The 20,973-nt window shown below is 48.4% G+C and overlaps 1 protein-coding gene across 5 annotated transcripts in view; it reads left to right on the top strand.

Annotated features, from left to right (window-relative positions):
- PCGF3 (polycomb group ring finger 3) overlaps positions 1–20,743 on the top strand; it is a 48,420-nt gene extending 27,677 nt beyond the window's left edge. For 2 of the 5 annotated variants that reach the window (XM_074352576.1, XM_074352579.1), the window contains exons 6-10: positions 140–250; positions 1,043–1,131; positions 9,149–9,286; positions 16,698–16,778; positions 17,178–20,743. In XM_074352576.1, coding sequence (XP_074208677.1) covers positions 140–250; positions 1,043–1,131; positions 9,149–9,286; positions 16,698–16,778; positions 17,178–17,225 — 467 coding nt within the window. In that variant the 3' untranslated portion in view covers positions 17,226–20,743. Of the gene's footprint in view, positions 1–139; positions 251–1,042; positions 1,132–9,148; positions 9,287–15,471; positions 16,055–16,697; positions 16,779–17,177 lie in introns of all 5 variants that reach the window. The other 3 variants (XR_012502114.1, XM_074352581.1, XM_074352584.1) reach the window with 3 other exon arrangements.
- The last annotated feature ends 230 nt before the right edge of the window (positions 20,744–20,973 follow it).

Raw genomic sequence — 20,973 nt, 5'->3', positions numbered from 1 at the left:
AGATTTGTTACTTTCTCGTCAGTAGCAGCTTCAAAACCTTGTGATCCAGGTCTGCGATTTCCTTCCTGTGATGTTTGTGAGCATTTTAATGTAACCATTGCCTACTTAAGATTAAGGATTGTATGTTAATTTTTAATAGCGGAAATGAGAAAACAGAGGGAATTCTACCACAAATTAGGCCTGGAAGTGCCTGGAGACATGAAGGGGGAGGCCTGTTCTGCGAAACCACACTTAGATTCCCATCGGAGTGGTGAGTGGTCGTCTTACTTGGGAGCCCTGCTCACCTCCCCTGTGGGCGGGGGTCAGGCCGCCCCCGGTGCTGAGGCTGAGACTGAGAAGCACTGGCGGACAGAGGGGCTGAGTGGTAGGTCGAGTGAGGGGAGGCCCGGGGGCCCCGGCAGTGCCTGGAGGTGGGGCGCACGGGGACCACAGGACGTCCCAGGACTCTTAGTTCCGTCTGTTTTACTGCAGGATGGCAAAACACCCTTTTGGCTTTGATGTAAAATTAACAGTGCTTTAAAATCTGAACACATCATAACAACTTTCTGAAATCTTTGATGCCGTGGTATTTTTCTAGTGGACCACACAGATTCCTGGGGTTTCGGTCTGCCCTGTGCCTCTAACACTCTGAGAAGGAGGGGGAGGCCCCGGCTGGCAGCCTGGTGGGGGCTCGCGGGACCCTGGGGAGGCGAGGCCACGAGGCAGCCAGGGACCCTGGAGTCCTGTCCCCGCTGCTCTCCCGAGGTGGGGTCTTCGTTTCAAAAGCGGAGCTGGGACAACGCAAGTTCTAGGAGTCGTGCGCTGTTTAGCGGGGCACGTTGAGGCACTGAGCGGTGGGGGGAGGAACGGGGCGGTGGGGGCTCCTCTGGGCCCCATCATTCAGGACGCCGCGTTCTAGAGACATGTCTCGGGCCCCTGACTCTTGGACATGCAGACTGTTATTACCGGGGCTTTTGTAGCGTTTTGAGTGCGCTGTGGAGCTGAAATCGCTGGGGGGGTATTTGGGGTTTGATGATGCAGTATTTTCTATTTTCGCTACAAGGAGAAACCAAAGCAGATGACAGTTCGAACAAAGAAGCAGCGGAAGAGAAGCCGGAAGAGGACAGCGATTACCACCGCAGCGACGAGCAGGTGGGCAGAGGGGCCCCGGGGACCCCCGGTGCCCTCCCCTGAAGCCCCGGAGGAGGCCGGAGACGCTAGCGTGTCCACAGCTTTCTTAGTTCTTTCCTCCAACTCTTTCCTTTTCCCTCTTTTTTTAATTGACAAGGTAATACACACTCACTGTAGAACATTTGAAGTGTAAAAAGGTTAAAGTTTGCCCTCCACCCACCATGGGCATCCTCAGCCCACTGCCCAGGTGGTCACGCGAGGCGCGTGAGGCCGGGCGTCTTCCGTGCATGTGTGGACATTATGCAAAAGAAAATGGAATTGCAGGGCATCAAAAGATGGTGAAAATGTAACATGCAGGGGTCTGTTCATGTGTCACTTGCTACATTTTCAGATTAAAGGAAAACTAAATAATCACGGAGATGCCGTGGAAGAATTTGATAAAGTCCCATCTACAGAACTTTTTATTGGTGTCTTAACTTGAAAGCTACAGCAATCATACTTTATGATGAAACAGAATTGTCTTATTAGTGTCAGAAACAGGGAAATGTCTGTACTCAGCTGTTACTCAAGAAGATTCGGGAGACCCTAACCCATACACTCGCGACAGAAAGAATGTGGACAGGGCGCCCCGTTCTCTGGCTGCACGTGTGACGTAGCATCTCAGCCCTGGGGCTGCTCGTTCGGGTGATGAGACCAGTGTGTCGTGGTCAGTAGCACAGGGACAGGGGCTTGTCCACGCAACTGATGAAAACTTTAACACATCCTAACAAGGAGCGTGTGAGGCCGAAATGAAGACCCCAGACCTTACAGAGGAACACAGGAGGAAGCTCCGAGTAGCTGCGTGTTCCTGGTGGGAAGGTTGGGGTTAAGATGTCAGTTCGCTCCAAGTTAATTTCAGAGGTGTGATTTCACCATTTACTGTGGAACTTAACCAGCTGCTTCTGAAGCTTGTCTGGGAGAGGAAAAGCTCAGATAGCTGTGAGAAGTAGGGTGCTGTCCATACAGAATGTATGTGGTGCGTCCGCAGACACGCGCACACATGCAGGCAGCGCGGAGAGAGCGCTGTGGTCACGTGATTGTCACAGTGAAGCGGGTCACGTATGCTGTTTAGTCTCGGCACAGGTAGGAGTTGTGTTCCCATTGCACTGTGCTCTGTTAAGTGTGTGACGGCATCATGCCCGAAAAACAACACACACTCATTGATCTAAAATTTTGTAAAAAGCAAAACATGCCGTCATCTGACAACACAGGGTTGCCACAGATCTTGAATTCATAAAAAGCACGATGTCTGCAGAGCACAGCGAAGTGAGGTCTGCCTGTCCGTGTGTGTTCTGATACACACGTGTGCATTTAATAAATGGAGGGGTCACACATAGACACGTGCACTTACATTTATTAAAGACATAATTAAAATGGTGTGGTTTGGGGATAACAATAGAATATCAGAATATTAATTTTGCAGTTTATATGCTTCTGTATTGTTAAAAATTTCCACGAGCGTCACAGACATAGGCGCACGCGTGTGCTGGACAGAAGCAGTGCCCAGGTGAACGGAGAAAAGTATAAATGCTGGGGTGACGGGCACCCCGGGGCCCGCGTGCTGCTCCTCCCCTGGCTCTGACCCGGCTGGGGTGTGAGTCCTCCTGGACGCCTCCCGGTGGCGTTGGGGGCCCACCAGGATCCGGGGTCCGGGCTGGCCGGCCCCTCCGGGCACAGGGCCGAGCGCCGTGTGTGAAGGTGCCCGGGGCTCTCCTCTCACTGAGCCCTGTTCTGTCGGGTTAATCTCCGGGATTTATGTTTATCATTACTAATTTTCGCCTTTTCTTTTCTATCCCAAACATGGCGGACTTGTGTGTTCGATTGATTGTTTTCAAAAGAGCCAGTGCTGGGTGTTCATGGAGCAAGAGTCCGGGTTTTCTCTGGAGCTGAAACCTTTGTGGCCATTGCTCTCCTTTCTGCACTTAAGGCAGATACTGTCCTGCTCTGGCAAGCAGCAGTTTCTGAGGCCGGGCTCCTCCTGGGCTGGGGGACTCCTGCCTGGCTGGGGGCATCCTGGTGCATCCCCCCCCCCCGCCTCACCTCCAGCCACCCTCGCCTCCTCTCAGTCGGTGGGGACTGTTAACCCAGCTGCTTTCAGGCCCCAGTGATGCCCGTGCATCTGGGACTTTCTGTCGGCTCTGCCAGCCTTGTCCGTGGAGGAGCTGGACAGGGTTGTGTTTGTGAGTTAGTTCCACCACCCTGTCCCGCCGCCCCGTCCACGTGCCCGTCCAGGGAGTTCTCTGCCCGGAGGATGCAGCAGCTGCTGCCAGGTGGGACTGGGGTAAAGGCAGTTCTCGGGGGGCAGGAAGATGAGAGTGAACACTTTCAAGAAATACTGAACGTCCTGCCAGGCCCACACTCAGCCTGCTTTTGAGCAGGTGGGCGGATGGGCTGCTGCGCTACAGCACGCGGAAGGGCCGCGCGGGATGTCCTGGCACTGGGAGGGAGGCGCCACGGTCTGTCTGTGTCCGGCCTGCCCTCACCCGGGACCTGTGGCGCCCATCCCATTGGGACCCGCGGAGCTGACTGGCCAAGGTGCAGGGATGGGGCAGGGCCTGGGGCAGGGCGGTCAGACAAGGCCTGGGGGTGTGGCTGCTCTGCAGAGACCGGAGAGGCCAGGGCAGCCATGGGAGACCAGGCAGCATCCGTGGCTCAGACAGGCGATGGCGCAGAGGCCAAGGGCTTGGGACGTGTTTGGAGGAGAACGTGGGGGACTTGCGGGTGGTGGGCCTGTGGGCACTTGGCTGTTTGCTGACCTAGATCACTGAATCTCCACATGTACGTACGTAGCCATAAGCACAGAACGCAGAACCTGTGTCTTTGTGCAGCTTACTTCTCCTATTAAAATTATATTTTTGAGACTTTTTGAGGTGCACGACGTACCCACTGAATATTAGTTGGTGTGTGTGACAGTTTTGCAGCAGTGCCAGCGCAGCACTGTCTCCAGGGCTCCGCGTGCCCTGTGCTCACAGCCTTCCAGGCACTGCCCCGGCCTCCCGGGGCACGTCCAGCACACGTGTCCCAGACTCGTGTGTGGGTCAGCCCGTGGGCGAGGGGGGTGCCCGGCACTTGCATCCTGTCCCATGCAAGCCGCTTGCTCTGTTCCTGGCCTCTGGGTGTCGGGCGTCCCAACGTTTTCGTACTCGTTTTACGGGAGTTAGTCTTCTCTTTGCTCGTGTGTGTTTGTGTGGTTCTGTATTGAGTCAAGTAAGACAAGCAAGTCTTCTTCAATGTTTTATCCTCTACCGACGTCTGTGTGAGACGGAGACCATCAGTTTTATTGACTGTTGGTTAAACTTCCTATGAAGACGTCAGATCTTGATTAAGTTTTTTTGGAGAGAGGTAGGAATATTTTTAACCACAGATTAAATTTCTGTAATGGTTTTAGTCCTTCTCAAGTCTGCTGCTTTTCTAGTTCATTCTGCTCAGTCATATTTTCCCTAGGAACTTTCTAATTAGACTTAGGTTTCCTAATTTTTTGACATAAAACAGTTCATGGAATTCCTTCTTCTGCCTGTGGCTTTTGCTGCACGTATAGTTATTTTTCCATTTCTCTTTCTGACTGCATGAGTGTCTTCCACTTTCTCAGTCACTTTTGCCAGAGGTTTGACCGTGTTCTTTTCTGTTCATTGTTGCTCTTAATTTCCTTTCTTCTTCTCTTTGTAGGTTCCTTCTCTTAAGTTCTTGAGTTGAACATTCATATGGTTTCCAACTGTAGTAATTTGGTTCTGAATAGTTTTAAATGTTCATTATGACTTGTTTGACCCATGGGTTTATTTTTTAAAGTATGCACTGAAAGTTTTAAACATCAAATCTTCCTAAAAAGCTACAGTAATCAAGACATTGTGTGATAATGTCTTCACCAGTGGTGCTGGGACGGTAGGGTCCTCACATGCAAAGAGATGCATTTATGCCCTTACCTCACAGCATGCCCAAGAGTTAACTCAAAATGTGAGAGCGAAAACTTGAAGGCTTCACAGGGAAACATGAGGGAAACTCTCTGGGACCTTGGGTTAGTTCTCAGATTCAAAACCAGCTGCGTTAACTCAGAAAAGAAAACTGATGAACTGACTTCATTAGATTAAGAGCTGCTGTTCTTCAAAAGACCCCATTAAGAAGTAAAAAGAGGGGCCACAGACTGGGAGGAACATGTTTGCAAGTCACGTGTCCGAAAAGGACTTGTCTCTAGAGTATGTAACTCTTGTAACTCAGTAAGAAGATAAACAAACCAAGTTAAGAAGTAGGCAGAAGATTTCAGTAGATATTTCACTAAGAAGACATGCAAAAGGCTAATGATCACATGAAAAGATGTTCAACATCGTTAGTCATTGAGGAAATAAAAACCCTAATGATACATGATGTTACACTCACGAGGATGGCCGCCGTCGAAAAGACACGTTGTCAGCAAGGATGTGGAGAAACGGGAACCCTCCCACTCTGCTGGTTGGAGTGTAAGTGGTGTGGCCCCTGTGGACAGCAGCTTGGCAGTTTCTCAAAGAAAGAGTTAAACATTAGTTAACCACATGATCCAGCACCTCTGCTCCTAGATGTGTGTGGAAACATGCATCCACACGAAGACTTGTCCGTGAATGTTCATAGCAACGTTATTCAGAATAGCCAGCCCTGAGAACGGTCCAAACGTCCATTGGCCAGTGAGTGGATCGACGAGACATGCTCTGTCCACACGGAGGAGCACTGGTCAGCACGGGCTGCATGCAGATGCGTCTGGAGACACGTGAGGACCACCTGTGCAGATGGACAGGGTTGCCTAGGGCTGGTATGGGATTGGCCACAGAGGGTGTGAGCCTCATGGGGTGATGGGGACGACCTCAAACTGGACTATGATGGTGGTCGCACAACTTGACATTGACTAAAAATCACTGAATTGCAGACTTAAAACAGATAAATGTAAATTATGCCTCAGTGAAGCTGTTAAAAAATCACAAACATGCTTTTATGTATTTAAGTAGGTGGTGGACCCACAGCCCAAAGATCAACATGACGTGACGGTCCCCTGTGCTCCCCAACTTCGCGGTCACCTGTGTTGACAGACCGAGCATTCTTTGAGCTCCTCCTGTGTGACAGCCGTGCTCCCTGTGCAGGACGCGGTCCTGTGCGGGGGGGGGGGGGGGTGCGGCGGGGGGCGGGCCCCTCTGGTGAGCCCCTGTGCCACCAGTGGTGCTGGGTGTGGTCGACGTCCCGCTCAGAGGCAGGTCTGCGGGGTCATGCTGCTTCAGGCCTGGGGCGCAGGTCCTCGCCCATCAGGCGTGGGGCGCGGCAGCGCCCTCCCGGCCCCACTGTGACTGGACTGAGTGACTTCCCCTCAGTCCGCCGACGGCGGTTTGTTAGCAGAGCAGTCACTCGTAGAGATGTTTCCCTCCTTCCGGAGTGTTTTCTTACTCAGATTTCTGCCTTACAAGTCTGCCTTACGTGATATTAATAGAGCTCCGTCAGCTTCTTTCTGGCTCATATTTGCCTGGTGTTTCCATTTTTTAACATCTTTCTTAAATGTGACACTTTTTACAGCAGAGAGCTGTGTTTTTTTAAAAAATCCAATCAGAAAATTCATTTAAATGACAAAACAGTTTCACATTTACTATGTTGCTGGTGAGTTGAATGTATTTCTGCTTTAGTTTGTGCTTTCTGTTTACATTTTTTAAATTTAATTTAAAAAATGTTTTTAACTGAAGCACAGTCAGTTATAATTGTCAGTCTCTGGTGTACATGATGTGCCAGTCATACATACAATACATACATTTGTTTTCATATTCTTTTTCATTAAAGGTTATTAAAAGATACTGAATATAGTTCCCTGTGCTGTACGGGAGAGACTTGGTTTTTTTTTAATCTATTTTTACATATAGTGGTTAACATTTGCAAATCACAAACTCCCAAAAATATCCCTTCCCACCGTCTTTCCCCCTAGTAACCATAAGATTGTTTACTAAGTCGGCGAGTCTGTTTCTGTTTTGTAGATGAGTTCACAGTGTCCTTTTTTTTTTTTTTTTTCTTTTCTTTAGATTCCACATACAAGTGATATATGGTATTTTTCTTCCTCTTTCTGGCTTATTTCACTTAGAATGATGATCTCTAGGCCCATCCATGTTGTTTGCAAGCAACATTATTTTATTCTTTTTTTCTGGCTGAGTGGTATTCCATTGTATAAATATACCACAACTTCTTTATCCGGTCATCTGTCAATGGACATTTAAGTTACTTCCATGTCTTGGCTATTGTAAATAGTGCTGCTGTGAACATTGGGGTGCATGTATCTTTTTGAATTAAGGTTACCTCTGTATATACGCCCAGGAGTGGGATTGCTGGATCATATGGTAAGTCTATTTTTAGACTTTTAAGGAATCTCCACACTGTTTTCCACAGCGGCTGCACCAAACTGCATTCCCACCAGCAGTGTAGGAGGGTTTCCTTTTCTCCACACCCTCTCCAGCATTTATCATTTGTGGACTTTTGAATGATGGCCATTCTGACTGGTGTGAGGTGATAACCTCAATGTAGTTTTGGTTTGCATTTCTCTGATAATTAGTGATATTGAGCGTTTTTCATGTGCCTGTTGGCCATTTGTATTCACTGGAGAATTACTTGTTTAGGTCTTCTGCCCATTTTTGGACGGGGTTGTTTGTTTTTTCTTATTAAGTTGTATGAACTGTTTATATATTCTGGAAATTAAGCCCTTGTCAGTTGCATCATTTGCAAATATTTTCTCCCATTTCATAGGTTGTCTTTTTGTTTCATTTATGGTTTCCTTTGCTGTGCATAAGCGTATAAGTTTAACTAGATCCCATTTGATAATTTTTGCTTTTACTTCTATTGCTTGGGTAGACCGCCCTAGGAGAACATTGCTGAGATTTATATCAGAGAATAATTTGCTTATGTTTTCTTCTAGGAAGTTTATAGTGTCTTGTCTTATGTCTAAGTCTTTAAGCAATTATGAGTTTATTTTTGTGTATGGAGTGAGGGAGTGTTCTAACTTAATTCTGTGCTCCCTGCCTTGTGTGCCTTCTACTGAATCAGTAAATTTTATTTAATCTTCTTTTTTGCCTGTGCTGGGCAACTAATTGGCAAGGTATATGTTTGATTTTTATTATTTTAGCAATTACAAAATTCTAAAATGAATGCATTGTTTAAAAGTCGGAAATTAATACAAGTCTCTTCCTGCCTCCTAAGCGACACGAGAGTCTTGCCCCTTCCTGGCGCCTCCTGCTCCCCAGCCGGTCGGTCAGTCAGTTGGTCACTTAGTCGGTCAGTGGGTCAGTCGGACAGTCGGCCACTTCTCGTCTCCTAAACCCCAGCCAGTCAGTCCGCCTTAAGCTCTTTCTTTCTGAACTACGTCTTCTACTTATTTGCTGTTTTCATTCCTTGTCACACACTGTCCACTCAGAGGTGACCATGACTTTGGACTTTGTGCTTTTGCTCACGGTGTGTCCTCTGCTCAGGTGCTCTGTCCTCTGGTGAGTCTGCGGTCTTCTTTGAAGGCCAAGAGTAATGTGACTTCCTGCAAGCCTTCCTCCAGGCATTCCTGCGGACACGGTGGTGTCTGCTGGTGTGACGTGTCTGTCCCTGCCGTGCTTCCACAGCAGGGAGCACGGTCCATGGGGCGACACACGTGTCCCAGCCCCCAGAGGCTTTCAGAGCAGGGTTCCAGCCTTTGTCGGTCCTGCCCCGAGGCCAGCACACACTGCCACAGTGAATAAATAATTCTTGGATTTACTTGAAAGCACTATGTTAATAAGACAACGCTAATCTTGTAGGGTTATATTTCACACAATGGCAAACGGTAAGCGGGTTTTAAGGTAAGCTGTGTAAAGTGATTAGAGTTCTGTTTCTACAGTGTTTCTACAGTCAGAACAGATTCATGATTTCGAAAAAGTCAGCATCCTTAGACTTGGTGGGATTAGTACACGTCTCAGGGAGCCTCCAGGAGCGGCCCCGCCAGACCCCGATGCGGCCTCTGCCCAGCTGTGTGTCCTTTCTCTTAAAGGTGAGCATCTGCCTGGAATGCAATAGCAGCAAACTGCGGGGCTTGAAACGGAAATGGATCCGCTGTTCAGCCCAGGCAACGGTCCTGCATCTAAAGAAGTTCATCGCCAAAAAACTTAACCTTTCATCTTTCAATGAGGTAATAGTTGCACCATAGATAGAAACTGTGACAAGTCATTTTTTATTCATAAAGGTGGTACTTCTGAAGTTCTTCGGGTTTGTTTATTTGTTTGTTTACAACTTTTTTGGAGACTTTCAATCAGAAAAAAAAATCTCCATTTGTTTTGCCTGCCCACAGAGAGTGTGAGAGTAAACAGCAGTGAAGGTTAGGGATCCGCCCCGAAGGGAAGCGGGGATGTCATGGGGCGGCAGCGGGATGTGCTAAAGGTTCTCATCACAGAGAAGTTCTGTTCTTTAATCCCACAGGCAGATGGATGGAGTGAGGGAATAGATGAGGGGGTAGATGGAGAAGACAGTCCCGAGTTGGGGTGAATGCTGAGAATGAAATAAAGCCTGTGTCCCAGGGGTGCACAGCAGAGGGTGGGCACATTAGGAGTCCCTGGGGAGCCCTCCGGAGCGTCACACTTACGCTCAGGTGTAAGTTGTCAGAGGAGCTGGCCATGCGTAAGCAAGTGTGAAGAGAGGGCTTTGTGGGGCCTTAAGCAGGGGATTCATCATGTAAAACAGTCCTCTGGCTGTGAGGAGAGTGGATTGTTGGGGTTCAGAGGTGGAAGCATGAGGGGCCAGCTGGGCCAAAGCCCCAGGAGAGATGGGCCAGGGCAGTGCAGTGAGGATGCAGAGAAGGGACGGCTTTTGAGATGTGTTTTAGAGAAGAATGTGTTGGATTGTAGCCCCAAAGAGATGTGTCCACACCCTAACCCCCACTGCCTGTGAATGTGATCTTTTTCTGGAAACAGGATCTTTTCAGTTGTAATTAAGTTATGGATCTTGAGATGAAGTAACCGTAGGTAATCTGGGTTGACCCTATACCCAACGACACATGCCCTTACAAGAGTGAGGCAGGGGGAAATTTGAGACACTTGTATGGAGGAGAAGATGGGTAAGGACAGAAATGAGATGGGAAGCATGTAGTCACAAGCCAAGGGATGCCTGGAGCCCCCAGAGTGAGTACAGCCCTGCTGGCACCTTGACTTGGAACTTCTGTCCCCCAGACTGCAAGAAAGTAAACACCTGTTGTTTTAAGCCACCAGGTTTGTGGTACTTTGTCATACCTGCCACAGGAAACCAAAACCAATCTTGGTACTAGGAAGTGGGGTGCTGCTCTAACAAATACCTAGAACTGTGAAAGTGCCTTTGGAATCGGATAAGAGGTAGAGGCTGGAAGAATTTTGAGAAACACCGTTTTTAAAGAATCTAATTGCCTTGAAGAGACTGTCGATATAAATACGATCTTTAAAGACGACTCTGGTGAGAATCCAGGAGGAACTGAGCAAGGTGGAGAAAGCGCCTGTCGTCTTTGAGGGCACATGTCGCACAGAGACACGTGCCTTCTGCTGGAGACAGGAGCTCAAAGATGCTACTGACTAGAGCTCAGAAGGGGAAAGGAGCATCGTGTTGGAAGGGGGAGGACAACTGGCTGTGACCCAGCGGCAGGAAGCATGGCTGAATTGTGCTCCACAGTGGTGTGCAAAGCAGAGCTTGGAAGGGATGAACTTGGGTATTTCGCGAGGAGATTTCCCAGCAAAGTGTTGACGGTGTGGTCTAGTTTCTTCTTGCTGCTTGTAATAAAATACCAGAGGAGAGAGATGAATTCAGGAAAGAACTGCTGAGCAATATGGAACTAGCACTTGATGATTTGGAAAATTCACAGCACCCACTTGCACAAAGATGGTAATAGTAGGAGTTTCAGTGTTAGGAGAACATGCTCTGGAGAGAAGGCCAAGTGTGTGGCTGGAAACCTTTTGCTAAGGAGAGTAGTTGTTTTAATGGTGGCTCAGCCATCTCACGGGACCTAGGACTGGAGAGGAGGTATCCAGGGAAGATCTGTGGAGGCTGTCAAATGGCCTGGATCTCTGACATACATGGGAGACCCACAGAGGTTTTGGGAAATACCACCAGCTTGGACTGAAGGGAACAGAGACAGGAAGAAATGAGAGAAGGCTGTCAGACTTCCAAAATCCTTCCTGCAGGAAATAGGCTGATAGAGCTGCTCGGCCACAAACATGAGCTGCCCTTCAAGAAAAGGGAAGTCTGACTCCAAAGTAGAGCCTTGAGCCCAGAGGGTGAGGCCATCACAGGCCCAGAGGGCAGAACCTCGACCCACAGTGATGTATTCTCTTGAAAAGTCTTGAAACCTCATAGACTTTTCCCTGCTGGGTCTCAGAAGTTCATGAGACCAGTGATCCCTTTATGCCACTGTACCTCCCTTCTGGAGCAGGAGTATCTGTCCTGCCCCATGCTTGTGTCTTTGGAAGCAGATAATCTGTGTTCTGGTCTCACAGACCCACAGCCTTGGGAGAGGGCGTGCCGAGGCTCACCCACGCCTGACCCGGCTAGAAGGGAAGGCGTAGGGCTTGAACTTCAGAGGAGGTTTGGGGATTTGGAGTTGGTGCTGGATTAAATCTCTTGGGATGTGGGGGTGGTGTGAGTGGATTTTGCATGTGGGGCAGATGTGGGTTTTTGCAGGGCCAGAAGGTAGACTGTAGTAGGTTGAATGGTGACCCTGCCAAAAGATACGCTCATTTCTAAACCCCCAGAACATGTGAGTATGACTTTATTTGAAGAAAAAGTTCTCTGCGGATGTGTAAAGAACCTTGGGGTGAAGAGACCATCCTGGATTACCCAGGTGGGCCCTAAGTCCAGTGGCAAGGGTCCTTATAAGAGAAGAGCAGGCAAAATTGTCTCAATAGATTTAAAAAGATAGACATCATGCCAAGTATCTTCTTGGACCCAGTGGCAAAAAGTTAGAAATCAGTGACAAGAGGAAAACGGGAAAATCTACAAAACTGTGGAAAGAGAACAGCACACTTTTAAACAATCAGTGGACCAAGAAGAAATCCAGGAGAGATGAGAAAACACTTAGAAGCAAATGAAAACAGAAACACAGCGTACCAGAACTAATGGGTGCAGTGAGAGCAGTGCTGAAGGGGAGGTTTATAGCCATCAACGCACTAAACACAAGGACGATCTCAGATCAACCCTTAGTTTACAACTTAAGGCACTAGAGAAAGAAAAATGCACTGAACCCAAAGCTAACAGAAGACAGAATGATAAAGATTGGAGGTGGGGAGGGCGTAGCTCAGTGGTGGAGCGTGTGCCTGGTGTGAACACAGTCCCTGGGCCTCCATCATAAGCAAATAAATAAATCGAATTACCTCCCCCCCCCCAATTAGAGCAAAGATAAAATAGAGATGAGAAAATCAATGGTTCCTCCAAAAGTTCAGAAATACTGACAGACTTTGAGCTAGATGGATGAAGAAAGAGAGAAGACTCAGATTACTAAAATCTGAAATGAAAGTAGGGACATTACTACTGATTCTACAGAACTAGATGATAGGAGCATATCATGAACAGATTTACATCAACAGATTGGATAGCCTGGATGAAATGGACAAATGCCTTGAAACACAAAAACTGCCCAGAGTAAATCTCAAAGATACAGAAAATCCAAACAGACCTGTACCTAGTAATGAGATTGGATCAGTATCCAGAAACCTCCCGGCAGAGGACGAGTGCTGCCAAGCTTCTAAAGGAGAGTTGATACCCGGCCTTCTCAGACTTTTTCAGAGACCTGAAGAGGAGGGAACACTTCCTAATTCATTCTATGTGGCAGCATTACCCAGATACCAAAGTCAGACAATGACACTACAGGAAAACAACAGACCAATATCCCTTATGAACAGTGATGCAAAGGTCCTCAACAGAATACTAGCAAGCAGAATCCAGCACGTTGCAAGGATTCACACACCCATGACCAAGTGCAGTTTATTCCTGGAATGCAAAGATGGTTCAGCACAGGAAAAATGGATTGCTGTAGTATGCCTCATCACAGGGTGGAGGAAAACCCAAGCAAGCATTTGACAAAAAAACAAGCATTTGACGAAATTTAGTTCCTTTCATGGTAAATACACTCAACAAACCAGAAATAGTAGCCATATATGAAAGTAAAATCCATATCTGAGAAACCCATTATGAACATCGTATTCAGTGGTGAAAAACTGAAAGCTGCTTCTCCAAGATCAGGAACAAGGCAAGGACACCAGCTTTTACCGTTTCTAGTCACCATAATCCTGGAAGTTCTAGCCAGCAAAATTAGACGAGAAAAAGAAAGAAAACACACCCACTGGAAAAGAAGAACGTAGAAAATTATCTCTATTTGTAGATGATATGATTTTATATGTAGGTTCCACACACAAAAAAAAACCTGTCAGAACTAATCAATAAATTCAGTAAGGTAGCAGAGTACAAATTCAACAGAAAAATCAGATGCATTTTTGTACACACGCAGTGGACAATATGAAAAGAAAATTGCAAAAATAATTTTATTTATAATAGCGTCAAGAAGAATAAAATACTTAGGGATTAACCAAGAAGGTGAAAGACTCATATAATGAAAATTACAGAAATTGCTGAAAGAAATTAAAGACACAAGTCAATGGAAATACACCCCACCTTCATAGACTGGAAGACTTAATATTGTTAAAATGTCAGTATTACCCAGGTGATCTACAGATTTGGTACAATTCCTGTCAAAATCCCAAAGATACTTCTTACAGAAATAGAAAATCCATCCTAAATTTTTCATGGAATCTCAAGGGACCCAAATAACCAAAACAGTCCTGAAAGAGAACAGACTGGAGGACTCACACTTCCTGCTTTCAGAACTTACGACAAAGCCACGGTAATCAAAACAGTGTGGTGCTGGCATACAGACAGACATCCAGACCAGTGGAATAGAATAGAGAGCCCAGAAATAAACCCTCCAAGTGGTCAACTGATTATTGACAAGGGTCCCAAGATCCTTCAATGGGGAAAGAACAGTCTTTTCAGCAAATGGTGCAGGGAAAACTGGATATTTACATGAAAAAGAATGAAGTTTGACTCTTACCTAACACGATATACAAAATTTAACTCAAAATGTTTGAGGGATACGGGCCAAAACTTTGCGACATTGGGTTTGGCGATGATTGCTAGAACACCAAAGGCAGGGGCAACAAAATTAAAAATAGACAAATTGTACTTCCTTAAAATTGCAAAAAGGATTGTACAGGATGGGAGAAAGTGTCTCCAAGCCATATATCACATAGGAATTACTGTCCAGAATATATAGAGAATTCCTAAAACTCAACACACACACAGAAAAGCCAAACAGCTCAGTTAAAACATAAGCAAAGGGCTTGAATAGACGTTTCTCCAAAGAAGGCACACGTCCAGCAGGCACAGGGAAGACGCTCAGCATCCACGGCCACGAGGCAGATGCAAGCAAAACGGGTCACGGGCCCCCCGCACGCCCAGGCTCTGGCTGCTTCGTGAGAAGTGAGGGTGTGCGAAGCTGGAACCCCCGTGCACTGCTGACGGATGTGAAATGGTGCCATCACTGTGGAAAACAAAAATCAACTACCATAAAATCCAGTGACTCCACTTCGGGGTAATACCCAAAAGAATTGAAAGCAGGCTCTCGGGGAGATCCTGGTACCCCCCACATTCACAGCAGCACTGTTCACAATAGACAGAAGGTGGAAGCAGCCCAGGTGTCCATCGGTGGACGGCGGATAAGTACAACGTGGTGTGTGTGTATCCACATGGCAGAGTGTGACTCAGCTTCAACAGGATGGGAATTCTGACACTGGCTACAGCCTGATGAAACTTGAAGCCTTCCTGCTCCGTGGAGCAAGCCGATCACAAAAGGGCATGTGCTGTGTGACTCCACTTGTGTGAGGTCCCTGGAGTCCCCAGAGTCACAGAGACAGAAGTGGAATGGGATGTCTGGCTGAGGGAAGGGTGGGAAGTTACTGATTAATGGGGACAGAGATCCACAAGATGAAGAGTCTGTAGGTGTGGGTGTGGATACACTTTATGAATGTGTTTAATCTCCCGAGCTGTGCACTTAAATGGTTAAGATGGCAAATTTTATGTGTATTTTACCACAACTTTTTAACACTAAAAAGGAATGAACTATCGATACACACGGAAGAGGGTGGAGGGAGTCTCGAGGCATGGAGTGGACGGCCACCTGAAGACAGAGGCAGAGGCAGAGGTTGGAGGGAGGAAGCGGCGAGTCAGGAGCCTGGAGCCTCGGAGAGTGCGTGCCTGCTGCTCTGGGACTGGACCTGACACACCGCCTCTCTTGTTTTATGTCCGCAGTTGTGGTGTTTCAGTGGCAGCCACAGGAGACACAGATTCCAGACCCTTCTCCCCTGCCTTGAGGGAGAGGTTTAAAAGGCCATCTGGGTCAGCATCACTTGTCATCAGGGAAATGCAAATTAGAAGGCCCCATGCCACACCTGTCAGCACAGCCGAATCTGGACACTGACGTCCCTGGCACCGGGAGGACGCAGAGCAGCAGGCGTGCTCATCACTGCGGGTGGGGACGTGAGATGGTGCAGCCACTTCGGAAGACAGTTTGGTGGTTTTTCACAAAACTAAACACGCCCTTACTATACAACCCAGCAGTCCCACTCCTTGGTGCTCAGCCAGAGGAGAAGACTTACATCCACACAAAACCCCGCACACAGACGTCTACAGCAGCTTTATCCGTCGTTGCCAGAACCTGGAAGCAACCAAGATGCCCTCCGGCAGGTGATGCATAAATAAACTGTGGTTCCTCTGGACGCGGGAATATTATTCAGCACTAAAGAGAAGTGAGCTGGCACGGCATGAAAAGACACGGAGGAACCTTAAATGCACATCACCGAGGGACAGAGCCCGTCTGAAAAGGCCGCAGACGGTATGAGTCCACCTGTGCGGCATCCTGGAAAAGGCAAACTATGGCGACGGCGACAAGACCAGTGTCTGCAGGGGTTGGGGGAGGTGATCCAGCAGAGCAGGGGGTTTAGGGCAGTGAAACACTGTGCGCTGACACTGCAGTGAGGACGCCTGTCACCGCACATTTGTCCAAAGCCACAGAGCGCACAACACCGAGCGTGACCCCTGACGTGAACTGTGGGCTCCGGGTGGTGATGACGTGTCGGTGCAGGTTCACCGTCTGGGACAAGTGTGCCCTCCGTGGCGGTGTTGACGGCGGGGAGGCTGCAGGATAGGGGCAGGAGATACGTGGAACTAAAAATAGTTTTTTAAAATAAAAAATGAAAGAACTGTCTGTGGAGCCCTTTCCCACTGAGGCAAGCGGGACAAACAGCCCAAGAGCGGACCGATGTGGGGGGCAGGGTGCTCTTTGGATGAGAGCAGCCTGGGGGCTGCAGCCCCATAAAAGGGGCGGGGCTGTCTTGTTGGGCGTGGACTGGGGCTCCTTTCCACCTGTGCTGCCCCAGAAAGGAGGGCAGGGCCCTTCGCCAACTGAAACGTGTGACCCGACTGGCATCGCTGGTATGGACAGAGGCCCCGCTGACTGAGTCTCGTTTTTCCACCAGCTGGACATTCTATGCAATGAGGAGATCCTGGGCAAGGACCACACACTCAAGTTCGTAGTCGTCACAAGGTGGAGATTCAAGGTGAGACCCTGCCCTGATAAGCTTTATTTGATTTTCAGGACCTGCTCTGAATAGTGGCTGCTTTTTTGTGCGTATTTTCATTTGAGAGCTTACGAATTGTTTTGAACTCAGTCATTCTGAAATCACCAACCCCAGAGTTGCCCCGGGGAAGGCACAGTCCGCAGGCAAGGTGACCAGGGTCCTGGGGAGGAGGGACCACTGCCATCAGAGGTACCCTCAGGCCTTTGGTGCCTCTTTCTGAAGCAGAAAGCAGATGTGTCCCCAAGGGCTGGCCGGGGTCTCTCCCACTCGCAGCCTCCGGGGAGAAGGGGGGAGACAGCCGGGGCAGAGTGTGGGGGCGTGGGTCCTCTTCTGGTGGCCCCTGTGCCCCGTCGCCCTCACCCCTGCGTCGTCTTACAGAAGGCGCCGCTGCTGCTGCACTACAGACCCAAGATGGACCTCCTGTGAGCCGGGCACGGGGCCAGGCGGGACTGACACGCAGGACGTGGCCCCGGCGCCACGCGGACCAGGCTTCTGAGCAGAGTGTTTATGACTTTCGTACGAGACCCGCCCTCGACAAGACACTACCAGCACCGGGGCTGCGGGCGCCTGGGTCCGGACTGGAGGGGCTTCCTCCTGCCTCCTTACCTTTGCTTCTTTCCAGGCCTTGAAGATCGCCGATACTTTCGTTCAGTTTATGAATCAGGTTTCATGACAAGCCCCCAAAACACTTGTACGTTTATTGAACCCTTCCTAAGTTATTGAAAAAAATGTCTTTTCATGGTGAATGACAATATTTATGTTGCTTTTACCTTCCTGAAGACTTGGAAGATATATAAAAATTTCATTTAAAAGCGTACCAAAAGAGGTTTCCATGAATACATTAGCCAAGCGACTTCACAGCCCTGGGCGGGGGGGATGCAGGGGGGCCTGCCTCGCCTCCCGCACAGTCGCCGGAGGTGCTTTGAGCAGCGCGACGCCAGTTTGCAGAACAAATCTTGTTCGTAAAAACTGCTTCTGTTAAACAGGCACAGGTTGTGTAGTTTCCTGCCTCTTGCTGAAGAGGTGGATGGTGGCGGCGTGCAGGCCTTTCTGAGTCGGCGCCTCTGGTGGGCAAGGGGCTGGTGCCAATGGGCAAGTTTGCAGCCGGAGCCCAGATTTGTGGACCCGGTTCCCACTGTCCACCCTTGGAGGTGGGTGAGGATGGGGCGGGCAGCGGAAGCTGCTTTCTCAGTTACTTAATGACCTAAACTCGAGGCAGCACACCCTTTGTTAACCTTTTCTCCTCCCAAATGTTAATATTTTTGTGGAATTGGAGAATAAACTCTTTGCCAGCACATAGAATTTTGTTCCTTTACAATTGTAACTTGGCATGTAAAGGCAGGAACGAGGGGCAGGCCTCTCCTGGGCAGTGGGAGCCCGACCCCGACCCCATCTGTGAGTCGGCTGGCTTCCTGTGGAACTGTGGGCTCGCCATCCTCTGTCTCCCCCAGACCCCGGGGTCTGGGCGCCTTTGTTTGGTAGGTGGTCCTGACAGTGTGGGCTGGGTTTTCCGTGATGAATTTCACCTTAGTGACTAGACCTCTTCTTGAATTTGCTTTGGAAGTGGTCAGTTTGTCTGTTTTCTCCCGCTTCCTGTTTCACGTGCACAAGTGCCAACCCAGGTCCTCAGTGATGAGGGAAACATCCAGACCAACTCAGGCCTAGTGGTTTTAATATAAGGCCTTTCAAAAACATAAAGACAAGATTCTGTTCAGAATTGGGCCAAAGTCACCTCTTTATTTCAGCCCATTCCGCCCAGTGATGTTTGAATTATTCAATTCCCTAAGCTCGCTATCCATCCAAATCACTTTTTAGAGTTACTGCAAGGGTTTAATGAGCAGATGTGTATGAGTAAATATTGCCCGTCTACCTCAGATACACACTTCTGCTGAAGCGCTCCGTAAGACCGTAAGTCGCCACAGCGCAGTTCAAGTGTGACGTTAGAATCTAGGTACTTTCCCATGTGGTGAAAGGAAGGAAGGGCGAACAGTAGGACCTCCAGACCCAAAACGAATTCACAGGTCAGACTAAAACGAGCGCCGCTGTAACAGCCTCACACTTGCACTTTGTAGCTCTCCTTGAAGCCACTTGAGTTTGCTATGGTGCTAAGCTGACGTACTCACACAGAAGGTGGAGGGGGTCGGACCTCTCCTGCTGACCCCGCGTCCGTAATTGTGCTAACCTGATGAGACCTCAGCAGCAGAAGTACCTGTTTTTCTAACATTTCCTCGTGCAGACCGTCCTCGCTGCCCGAGACCCCGGTGGTCACGGCCCCCAGTCTGACCGCAGCCCCGAGGGCTGGAGCGCGTGGGCCTCTCCGTCCGGGGGAAGCGCCTGCTGGGCCCTGTCACTGCTCTCACGCTTCCATGTAACGTCAAAGGCAAGAGTTTTATTTTTTCCAGCATGAAAGCCAGGATCAGTTAGTGACTGGATCCTATTAAGTTTTTTTTTTTTAACAGATGGAGTTACTGTGAAATCATTTTCACAACTGTTTATGCTGGTGAAACACATGCCGTTCGGCTGCATAACGGCGTCCTCTTCAACAGTGGGACCTGTCACCTGTGCACAGTCTCACTAGATACAGTTTTCATGAAAATAGAAAACACAGATAGAATATATAATATTGAATTTAAGATTTGGGGGGGTTAAGAAAAAGAAAACTTAACTTTATAAAATTATTTATTCTATTTTAAGCCTTCTATCATATTTTCCCATCCACTTGTTTGGTTTCAGTGGTCCAGCTTTATTTACAGGCATATAAAATGAAATTGTGAGATGTTTTGCAAGCTTCTTATTTTTACTTTGAGTAGCTTTTAATTTGTGTGTTTTGTTTTATGTGGATGAAGAGCATTTTCTGCTTTTGTGCAATAGGGCTCCAACACGCATCCATAGACACACGTTTAAATTGTGATGTAGTATCTTTCTGCTGAATCGAAAGGGAATGTGGGTGGACTTTGAGAACATGCACCTCCAGCTGTCTGACTTTTCCTTCTCTGTAGCTGTTACTGTAATAATGCTTTACGGGGACTGTGCAGGGAGGGCCCATGCAGGTGGCCCGGGACGCACCACCCCTTCCCCCACAGGGGTGAGGGCGCTACTTTCCCTGGGCCTGCGGCCTTGACGCCTCCCCGTGGCATTTGAAGTCTTGGAAATTCGTTAATTTTTTTCCTCAAAGCCCCCAGGATGGATTTTGCAGTGATTTTGAAAAGTGTCATTGGATTGAATGTTCTAGGAAAGAGCCAGCTTCTACTTTGTACGTAAACGTCTGATGTGCTCGCAGACGCTGAAAATAAATGTAGTGCAGACAGAGAAATCACGAACAGTGCAGTTCGTCTGTTTCCTCAGGAAATCATTTCACTTCCCCACATCACTCGTGAACTTCCAGTGCTAGACCAGTGTGTTTCTCTGCCTTGGCATTTAACAAACTAAGTTGGGATAAGCCGGTTAGAAACCTATTCCAGCCCCAGAGCCTTCACCATGACCTGTCCCTGCAGGGCCGACCGCTCTCCGCCAGCTCGTGAGTCACCTCGCCAAGAGCACACCTGAGGGACCAAAGCTTGAGCGTCCCCTAAAATGTGTGTGGCATTAGTGGAAATGTCTATTCCAACAACTTAATTGGGCCTAAGAAGACTGTTCTTTCCCCGACGACGTGGTGTTTGGGGCAAGAGCTCGCCGCCAAGCCCGGGCGTCCGAGTGGCCACTTGGAAGCTGGGGAGGGTTATGGAGGTGACACTACAGACACGTTTTTGACTGTTTATTTTGAAAGTTTACATTTTTTATGCTTTGTGTTGGTGTGTAATTTTTGTACTATTGGTGGCTAGTTTTTGTCTAAAATCTTTTTTGGAATATTGCTTAAATGTTTTGATTTTATGATAGTGAAGCTTGTATTCAGTGTTTTGCCAATTAATATTATATGCTTGTAATAAAAGCAAAAGAAAAAGTTACCTAATTCTCCCAGGCTGGACCTTTGTTATGTAAGATACAGTGTAACACACTATAACAAAAAATCTCCCCCCTCCCAGTGCCAGTGAGGACCGCATGCACGTGCACAGGTGCACAGCACACGCACACACGTGCACACGCGTGCCGCGGTCAGGCCGTCCCCTCCCCAGCCCCAGTCCTGCACCATCATGGGCTGACGTGACCTCGGATGCAGAACTTCTTCAGTTGGTCG

Source organism: Camelus bactrianus, chromosome 2 (genome assembly GCF_048773025.1).
Source record: "Camelus bactrianus isolate YW-2024 breed Bactrian camel chromosome 2, ASM4877302v1, whole genome shotgun sequence".
Lineage (NCBI taxonomy): Eukaryota > Metazoa > Chordata > Mammalia > Artiodactyla > Camelidae > Camelus > Camelus bactrianus.
This window is presented reverse-complemented; position numbering and strand designations above follow the sequence as displayed.